The sequence below is a fragment of the Malus domestica genome, chromosome 02 (genome assembly GCF_042453785.1).
Source record: "Malus domestica chromosome 02, GDT2T_hap1".
NCBI classification, from domain to species: Eukaryota; Viridiplantae; Streptophyta; class Magnoliopsida; order Rosales; family Rosaceae; genus Malus; species Malus domestica.
Genome location: NC_091662.1, coordinates 2165894 through 2175604, shown reverse-complemented (window position 1 = coordinate 2175604; position 9711 = coordinate 2165894). Strand labels below are relative to the sequence as shown.

General features: G+C 40.0%; 1 protein-coding gene across 1 annotated transcript; it reads right to left on the bottom strand.

Annotated features, from left to right (window-relative positions):
- Positions 1-2048: 2048 nt before the first annotated feature.
- On the bottom strand, positions 2049-5973 carry LOC103406720 (disease resistance protein Roq1-like). Its single transcript, XM_029109161.2, has 6 exons — positions 5796-5973; positions 4783-5414; positions 4621-4686; positions 2991-4443; positions 2769-2912; positions 2049-2585 (listed from the first exon to the last, which is right to left on the bottom strand). The coding sequence occupies exons 2-6, from the start codon at positions 5313-5315 to the stop codon at positions 2274-2276; spliced, it is 2508 nt and encodes an 835-aa protein (XP_028964994.2). The 5' UTR covers positions 5316-5414; positions 5796-5973; the 3' UTR covers positions 2049-2273.
- Between the last annotated feature and the right edge of the window lie 3738 nt (positions 5974-9711).

The following is a 9711-nucleotide window of genomic DNA, read 5'->3' as shown; positions in this document are numbered from 1 at the left end:
AACCAGTGCTCTGATACCAATTGTTGTGCTAGGATAGCACCAAACCCGTTGGAACCAACTCAAGCTAACCCACAGGAAATTTACCAAATGAAATGCAAGAACAAAATATTAAAGAACACCAAGATTTTAACGAGGTTCCTCAACAGTCAGTGTAACTGGAGTACGTCCTCGGAGCAGTAGGAGCTCACCCAATAATCCACTATCAACCAAATGGGAGTTTACAAAGTGTTGGCAATCTCACAACCCAAATAACCCAATACACCCAATAGCTCTCACTCACCAAAGAAACAAATAGAGAGGGAAATATAGTGAATAATTTCCTCTATATACAAAGCTCAAAGCTAATACACAAATACAACTTTGATTGAGTGAGTACCTACAAAAAAAGAAAATCACCTTTCTTTCTTCTCTTTCTACTCTTAGTTTTCTGCTCTCTGCAGCTTCTTTTCCTCTCACAAAGATGGGCTACTAAAACATAAAATGGTGCACTATCCTACTTTCTGCTACTCCCTTCTCTTTTCTTCTTCTATGTGACAGCCTTTCTCCCACAACAAAAGGCAGCTATTGCTGCTAGTTAAAAACCCTAGGACTCCCGTGACTTCTCACATGGACCAAAGAAAAACTTTAGACAAAGTGTGCTTTTCTTTTCCCCAAAACAAGGAAGAAACATCATCATGTTGTTTTTTTTTCTTTTGAATTGCTTATAGCCAAAAGTTGGCCACTTGGCCACATACTCCAACATTTGGAAGTCCCCGTGTTAGATTCGACGATGAGGGCTTAGACCACTCGTGCAGTGATCTTCATGAGGAAGACGAACTCGTTCGACGTGCAGAATTGTTCATTAACTTCTTGGAAAGGTGTTTGAAACGTTTGGATGAGTTGTGTGCTGAAAGAGAGAGATGTCACATCGTACGGCTCTTAAGTTAATAGAGGATACTAGCGTGGACACAAGTGGTTGAGTGTTGCGGTGGAGAGAAACGTTAAAACGTTAGATGTCAGTCTTGGGCCTCAACAAGATTAGATGATGATGATGATGACAACGACGATGATGCAACGAACCGGATACTACGTATGCCTAGCCAAATCCTTTTCAATGCAAAACTTTTAACTAGTCTAAACTTGGAGTATGTGAGATTAGACGTATGTTGGGAATTTGGGATCCGATTTTTCTCTCCTTGAAAACAGTCCCTGAAAGCTGTTATCTTCAAAAGAAGTAGCACAGTCCTCTGCTTAACTCGTGGTTGCCCTTCCATCGAGTGTTTGTCATTAACTTCATGTTCTTTCGAATCCCCCGAAGTAATAAATTGCTGCTTGCGTGTTTCAAGTTCCAGTCTCAAATCCTTGCAACTTATACACTGTAAGGCTCATTTTGTTATGGTTTTTAACACTAGGAATCTTGAATCTATTACATACGCGTCTTAGGATATTCCCCCTAGAGGTTTGAACCTGAGAGATTGCCACAAGTTAAAATATATCAACAGCCCTCCCCAGCGTCGCCTTACATGGGTTCGCCAAGCTACTGTCAAAGCCACAATTGATACAAGCATCCCTGGCGACTGGATGCCGCAAGAACTGACATGTGTCGCTCTTTGCGTTGGATGGCACCTTCTGGGGACACGATTACAGAAGAGAGGTACCTTTTGCAGCAGAGGGAGGAGATGGTATTAAGGAGATTACAAGCAAAGTATTTGTCTGTGATGAAAATGAAAATATAAATTAGTGTGTTCAACACTTGGAAACAAGACATTTTGTTAGCAATTTTTAGTCTAATCATGAATTCCAATCTCGTGTTAAATCGGATACATTCATTAGTTTTTCTCTTAATTGCGTTGAATGCGGTGTTGATCATGGCTATGTTATGATTTCTACCTTACACGATTCTTAACGACAAATAAGTGTGAAAATATTTTGTATATAACAATTTGCAAAATCCAACATGTATTTCGCGTTCAACCCACAACTTGCCACCGTCAATAAAAACAAAAACAAGAAAAATTGTTCCCGTGTAAAATTCCTCCTATATGAAGGGCAGAAAGACGGAGCAGCAATGCATAAAACCTGTGTTTTTCAAGTACTTAAATGCCCCTTGTGATGTAGTATATACAGCAAGAATACGAGTATGACGTACAAATTACCATTACTGATACGAAACGAATAAGAAATCACATAGAAGAGAAAAAGCAAAGAAAATCTAAGAACATACGCAATACATATACTTTTTTTTAAAAGCACTGTAGACGTTAATTTTTTTGAAGCACTGCGGCGCTGCACTCCTACAGGCACACAAATTCTACACTAGAAGGTACTTTTTTCTTGAGGTGTTGGATAGCATGATCTCTTGCATTCTCTTCCTCATTCTCCAGTAGGGCATTGCTCTCAATTCCCGTCGGCCGACACCAAAACCGAACAGGATTTATAATAATCTTCTCCAGTGCAACAGCATTCTCCACCAAGTATCTGACATGCTCTACGCAGCACTCGTGGCCCCGATACCCTGCTATTTCTACTAGCTTGAGGAAGTGATGGGGTTGTTTGGAAACTTTCTCTGGTATTTCCATGTCCTCATTGGACGTACTGAAACCCAACTGCAACAAGGAAAGCAAACAAAACCAGATTCAAAACAAACCCCGTTATTTATTATTTTGTTTCTTCAAGAATACAGGCAACAGAGAGACTAGAGCATATGGACGCACAAAAACATATTCATACATATATCAACTTTTACATTGGTAACCTATCAATAACAAAGGCATACAATACATACATACCCCCAAAACAAGATTGAGCAAGTAAGGAGCTGCCTCCATGAAAGAAGCTAAGCGACCAAGAGACAGAGAGTAGTCGGCATCCACTAATAATTCCAAATGCTTGAGATTTGATAACGCGGGAAACGCATGATTCTGATTGTAGACCTGAAAGCCAACAACAACTGAGTTAGGGACACGACAATACTTGATCTCAACCAAATAACATGGGATAAGTATGCTAACCGCTCCCCTGATATCCAGCTTCAGGGTCTCTAAATGAGAAAGACAGCATGAGAGTTGACTTAACGCAAGCCTTACGAATTCAGCAAAAGTGCCCCACTTGTAAATGGATACCTCAACCAGCAGGGGCACATTATTCAATCGCAAATCTATTAACTGTCCACAATAAATAAAGGAGACAATGTTTGCACCAGATATCTCAATGATGCTGAGTTCAAGGCAATACTTCACCTCTAAATATTTCAATGCCATGGAGGTGCCGGTAACTCTTAGCTTGACTAAATCTTTGGCAAAACTCAGCGACAAACGTTCGAGAACTGGACAGTTGGACAGCAAGAACTCAAGAGTTTCACCGGTCACACCAACATGTTGAAAGCGTACGACTCTGAGGGACTCGAAAGGCGCAATACTGTATCCACCAGGGTGTAGGCTTGGAAGGTTAGAAAACAGGCCCTTTTGCTCTTCCGGACCCAATAGTAGTTTGTGGGGAAATGTGTAGTTATCATCAAGGAAAACAATTGAGTCTGTCAAAAGCTCCAGCTCAAGTATTTGAACCCTCTTTTCCATTGCAAATTGGATCCATTTGTCAATGGAACCTGCAAAGTCGCGCTGCAGAAAAAAGCAAACCCGGAAGCGGTCAATGCATTGGCCTCTATGTTGGTCCAGAACGTGATCGACCCAATTCACGTAGAGGCGGCTTTCCCGGTCTCTCACTTGTTCTTCAAGATCCAAGAACCGGTGCAAAGTATCACCTACTTCAAAGTTAACAGCGTCAAAACTGAGAGTCGTAGTAAATGCCCAGACATGGCGCCATGGCCTAGAAAGGATACTAGTGGCTGCGGCTTCCTTTAGCGGCAAGAGTGACACTATAAGGACAAGAATTTCGTGAGGTAAATTACTGATTCGGTCTTGCAGATTACTGATTCGGTCTTGCAGTAGACGTTCAACTCGTGTGGTTATGATAATTCTACTTCCAGGACCAAACCAATCATGACTTCCAACTATTGCATTCAGTTGTTCCTCTTTATCTATGTTGTCCACGATGACAAGTATCTTTCTATGTCGAAATTGTTGTTTTATCAGGTCGATACCTTCGTCAACACAGCTTATTTCAGGCTTCTTTTTCAAGATGTCAAAAATAAGTTTTTTTTGCAAATCAACCAGATCATGTTTACTTGTAGCATCGCGAATGCCGGCAAGGAAACTTTTGAATTCAAACTTAGGATGAATTTGGTTATAAATGGCTTTGGCAACTGTTGTTTTGACCAATCCACCCATCCCCCAAATTCCAACCATGAGAACATCATTTGATCCACCACTTGAAAGATAAGTGATAATATCTTGAACGCGAGAATCGATTCCAACTATGTGCTTGGCCACACGTAATTCGTTAGTGCTAGTGAGCCATTCACAAATATTCTCGTTAATAATTTTTTTAATGAACTCTGCTTCGCGCCTGAAAATTGAATTCGTTAGCATTAGTGGGACTCAATGAAGGCTCGGTAGGAGATATCGGTACATAAACAATTTTCTTTCCTTCTTCCCTTCATATAATTAAGCATTTTAATTAATTGAGAGATCAAGTCATTCACTAAAATGTTTCAAATCTTGAAATAAGCAGGTAAATGATTACCCGTTGCCAGTTGTTTGGTGGTCAGACAAATTTGTAGCTTCTGTATGAGCCTCTCTCCGCCTCTTCCTGACATGTGAAGGATCAGCGTGAGAGATTAAGGTGTATTGATTATGTTAATTAGAGTATTACAACTTAAATCTTGAAAAGCAGGTGAATAATTACCTATTATTAGCGCTTTGAAGATGGTGGCCAGACAAATTTGCAGCTTTTGTGAGAGCCTCTCTCCACTGATTTACCCTTTCTTGTTTAGCTTCACGTTTCTTGTCATCTTTTTCTTCACGGATGTCCTTTTCGTGCTTCTGAAATGCTTCGGCTAAATCTCCGTCCTGCTTCCTGACATGCGAAGGATCAACGTGATAGAATATTGGTAAAACATGTCGCCCCAGTTTGTCTCTACACTCCATGATCTTCACCAGCTCGTCAAGACACCAACTCGAATCCCCATACATCTTTGAGAAGATAATGACAGAGATCCTCGACTCTTCGATTGCACGGAACAGTTTCTCTTTTATTTCTTCCCCTCTTGGTAGATCGTCCTCATCAATAAAGACCTGGTACCCTCTGGCTGTTAATGCCGCGTGGAGGTGGCTCGTGAAGCCATAGCGCGTGTCTTCACCCCTGAAGCTCAAGAATACGTCGTACTTCCAGAGTTTGGAAGTGGAGGAGGACGAAGAGGAGGCTTCGTGGGCTGTCATGGCAGTATCGACCGTTATGGCAAAGCAGTGGTTCAGATCACAGACTGAAAAAATGGCAGTGGGGGTGCTTGTGTTGCCGAACAGATGATACTGAAATACCTAAATCCAAATCGAAGAATCAGTCTCATCATATAATATCCCAAAAGCAATAGAAGAATCATATGATTTAAAATCCCAAATTGAAATCAGAAACAGAGAAACATTGACAGAGTGAATCAGTCAAGATGGAAAGTGAAGGACTGAAATCAGAATCATATGCTTGTGTTCCCATGCTTTCGTTTCCCGTTCCAAAAGCATAAATAAATAAAGATAAATAAAAAAATTTTAAAAAAAAGAAAGGGAATGTTGTTTTCGGTGCGCCGCCACTAAATTGCAAACCCTGACCCTAAAATTAAATTGAAAACCCTAACCCTAAAATTAAATTGAAAACCCTAACCCTAAAATTAAATTGCAAACCCTAAAGTAATTCCAAAACTGTACCTGATTGGGGGATGCTGCGATGGATCCAGAGAGAATCGCGAGAGAGAATCGTGAGAGAGAGAGAGGGGTGGCTGTGGGTGGTGGAGGGAGTTGAGATGTTTCGTCGGAGTGAAGATGGGAGATGGTTCGTCGGTTCGAATTCGAGAGAGGTGTGGGTGGCGGAGGCTGTGAAGTAAGGGTTTAGTAGTCTAGTGGGCTTAACATTAGCAATGGCCTAATAAATACTAGTAACCTATGGTGTCCCAAAGAGTCCTAACAATTACGATGACTGCTCAAATTCGAACCCTCTTGGTTTTTGGATGTGCTATCCACACACATTTTTTTACTATTCACACATCTCTTGTTAATTTCTGTCTGTTGATTTTTTTCAATTCATCCGATTTGATGACCGAAAACTAAAAAGATGTGAAAAAAAATAAAAAGGGATGTATAGATATCACATCCTATTGATTTTTATGATTCCAGCCCTGCGGTATTACACTGACTTCCAACGTGACCCGTTACTTCATCTGCACGGTAGATACTCACCGCAGTGATGTAGGGCAGAAGGTGACTATCAACATTTCTGAAGATGATGATCGCTGGTGGGACCGCAACGCCTCTTCTTCTCTCACTGCGATGGCCATCTTCTTCTATAGCTTTAATTAATTCTACTTAATACCTAATTTATATTCATGTGTTTTCATCATTTTGATTGATTCTTTTCATTACTAATAAAGCAAAGATTTTCCATTCAGAGTTGGAAGTTTTGGACTTTGTTTTATTTGCTCGAATGTTTCGGAAAGTTTTGGATTTTATTTTTTTGGCCTAATTGGATTATTAGTCACATGATGATAGAGCAGTCAGAAGATAGCATTGTGTTAGCATGTGAGTTTCAATCCTTACGGACTTCACTATAGGGGTTTCAATCCTAATAATTTTTTACCACATGACCTATATATTCTGACTACCCTATCACCACAGGAAATTCATCTATTTAAGCCTTTTTTCTCGAATTTTTTGGATGAATTAATTAAGGCCAGCTCTGTCCACTGAGATGCGTTTGGTCGTGCTCAGTTTAGACTTTAGTCAATCCGAGGATAAATTGTGACTCAGTAAATCTATACCAGCCATGCGTTATGATCAAGGTATAAAATATCGATGATATCGGAAATATCGGTAGTCCAAAAATACGGAAATATCGATGAAAATATCGGGATATTATCGATATCGATAAAAATTGAATAAAAACGACGGAAATTGTAAGAAAAACCTGGAAATTTTTATTGAAACTTTGCAGGATGTTTATTTAGTCAATTATCTATTAGTTTATCACAAAAAATTGGAAGGAAATGCATTACATGATGGATTTAACTGATTTAAGTTGATTATATAGCGAGCTGGCAAACATTGTGAGTGTAGAAAATATGTAGTAATTAATGAAATAAGTTTAAACACACCATAATCATTTATATATAATAAATTATTACAATATAAGAAAGACATGAAAAATATGTTATTTTTTTTACAAAAAAATAGTATATGTGACGTTAGAGTTTCAAGTATATAGCATGATCTGATCTTCAAAGAGACTTTCAAGGTCTCAAAGATGGATTTCCCAAATAAAACAATTTAATTTAAAAAAATAAAATAATAAACATAAGATATTTTGAATGAAATTAGTGTTTAACATTTTCTTTAACCACATGGTGACCCCTCAACCTCACCTCCCTCACATAACCCAAGGTCCCAAATTGAGACTCCCAATCCTATATTTGACATTTTCTTTTTCGTATCCCATAAGTCTCCCCAAGGTCCCAAATTGAGACTCCCAATCCTATATCTAACATTTTCTTTTTCGTATCCCATAAGTCTCTCTCTCTCTCTCTCTCTCTCTCTCTCTCTCTCTTATTTCCTATCAGCCCGTAAAAATCTTGCCTTGAGAGAAGTTCCTTGAAACACAAAATCCCAGAAATCTTTCTCCCTCTCTCTCTCTTTCTCTTTTTTCCAGAAACCTCTAGCAAAGCAATCTCCTCACTCCTCAGCGAAATTTCCTAAACACGCACTCTCTCTAGGGTTTTATGCATTTTTTTTTTTGCCCTTCTCTCTCTCTTCTTCTTTGAAATCTTAGGTAAGAAATTGAACATTTTATCTTCTGGGTTTCATTTATTATATGGTTTTCTTTGCTTTTCCTCTTCAATTTAACTATCTTTCTGCAATTCTCCTTCCCGGAGCACAGACACACCATACCCACACCCCACCATGACCTCCACCACAGTGGCGCACACTCCGGTGAGCACCATCACCACATGTGGACCGTTCCTCATCCCTTTCTCACCTCTCGGCGAGCACCATCAGGCAATGGGAGGCCTTGTTTAGGTCGTACGAAGCGGAGGATCCATCAAACCTGAGCGGGTGAGAAAATGGATTTTTCATTTCTGACGACGGAGGCGCAGATCTTGGGTCTGAGCTTGGATTGCAGAGAGAGATATGGGCAGCTGCGACGACGCAGCCTCGACTGCCTTTCCGACGATGGAGCCACGACGAATGTTTCGATAATATCAAATATATCGCGATATTATCGATAATATTACGATATTTTGACGATAATTAGGGGGATACATGGGAAAATATCGGTCTCTCTGAAAAACGATAATATCGGCGATATTATTGATATTTTAGTCATTGGTTATGATTAACGCCTATTATTCATATCTATCAGATAAGAAAAACTCACCTTCTCAGAAATAGTCAAATAATACATTGGTAAAAATTTATAAAATGATACATGTTACACATGTGGAGGTACAACTAAAATTCAAGATAAGTTATTTGGTGTGACCATCACATATAGTCACGCATTTTTTTTTCTTTTTGAAAAGTTGCGATGGTAATCTTCAGGGATTGGAGCCAAAACAGCCCCAATCCAGACAGTACATCAAAGATTACAAGTAACCAGTAAAATTAGTCACAAGCAATCCTCAACTAAAAGGTCCAAAATGAAATTAGGGGGCCTCAAAAGCCAGTCACAACAATAGCTGCCAATTGATATGTGTAAGATCATATTACAGCACATAGATTAATAATAGGGTAAATTACATAGTAGCCTCTCAGGTTTAGGTCTATTACAATCGCATATAACAACTTCAAAACATTTCACTTTCATTCTTCAACTACTATTTTATTTCAATATAGTACCTCCGTTACATTTTTCATTCATTAATCCGTTAAATGTTGATGTGGCTACCACATATATGCCACGTGGCTACCAAATGTCTGCCACGTGGCAAATAAAATTAATTTTTTAATTTTTTTTAAAATCTGAATTTTCTTAAAAAAATAAAACAAAAAACCTATATCCCTCATCCCTCACCCACCCCCCAGAAACCTAAAAAAAAAATTGAAACATAAGAAGAAGAAGAAGAATGAGAAGAAGAAGAAGAAGAAGAAGAAGAAAAAGAAAAAGAAGAATAAGAGAAGAAGAAGAAAAGCCCAGAACCCTTCCCTCCCCCCCCCCTCGCCCCGCCGCAACCCACCTCCCTTCCTCACCCAGGCTACCTTTTGGCGACCACACACCCCCCCCCCCGCCTCGCCGCGACCCACGACCCATCTCCCTTCCTCCCCCGGGCTACCTTCTGACGACCACACCCCCCCCCCACCGCGTCGCCAAATCCCTTCCTCCCCCCAGCGACCACCCACCCCCCACGCGCGCGCCAATATCTCGTAATTTTCAATGTGGGTGAGTTTTGAAAATACTTTGAGTTTGAGATGATTTGGACTGGTTTTGTGGTAGATCCACCTAATCTCGGGTGCAATTTTTTGGGGTGGGTGATGAGGGATTTTTGGGAGGGGTGATGGGGGATTTTTGGGAGGGGTGATGGGGGATGGGAGAAAGGGGTAGCTAGGGTGGGACAGACTGGGGCTTGTTTTTTCTTTT

Coding starts and splice junctions, on each gene's coding strand:
- LOC103406720 (XM_029109161.2), bottom strand. CDS start 5,315: ATGACAGCCCACGAAGCCTCCTCTTCGTCCTCCTCCACTTCCAAACTC. Junction 4,687..4,782: donor CTTCAAAGCGCTAATAATAG/GTAATTATTCAC, acceptor TTCACATGTCAG/GAAGAGGCGGAGAGAGGCTC. Junction 2,913..2,990: donor AGCTGGATATCAGGGGAGCG/GTTAGCATACTT, acceptor GTTGGCTTTCAG/GTCTACAATCAGAATCATGC.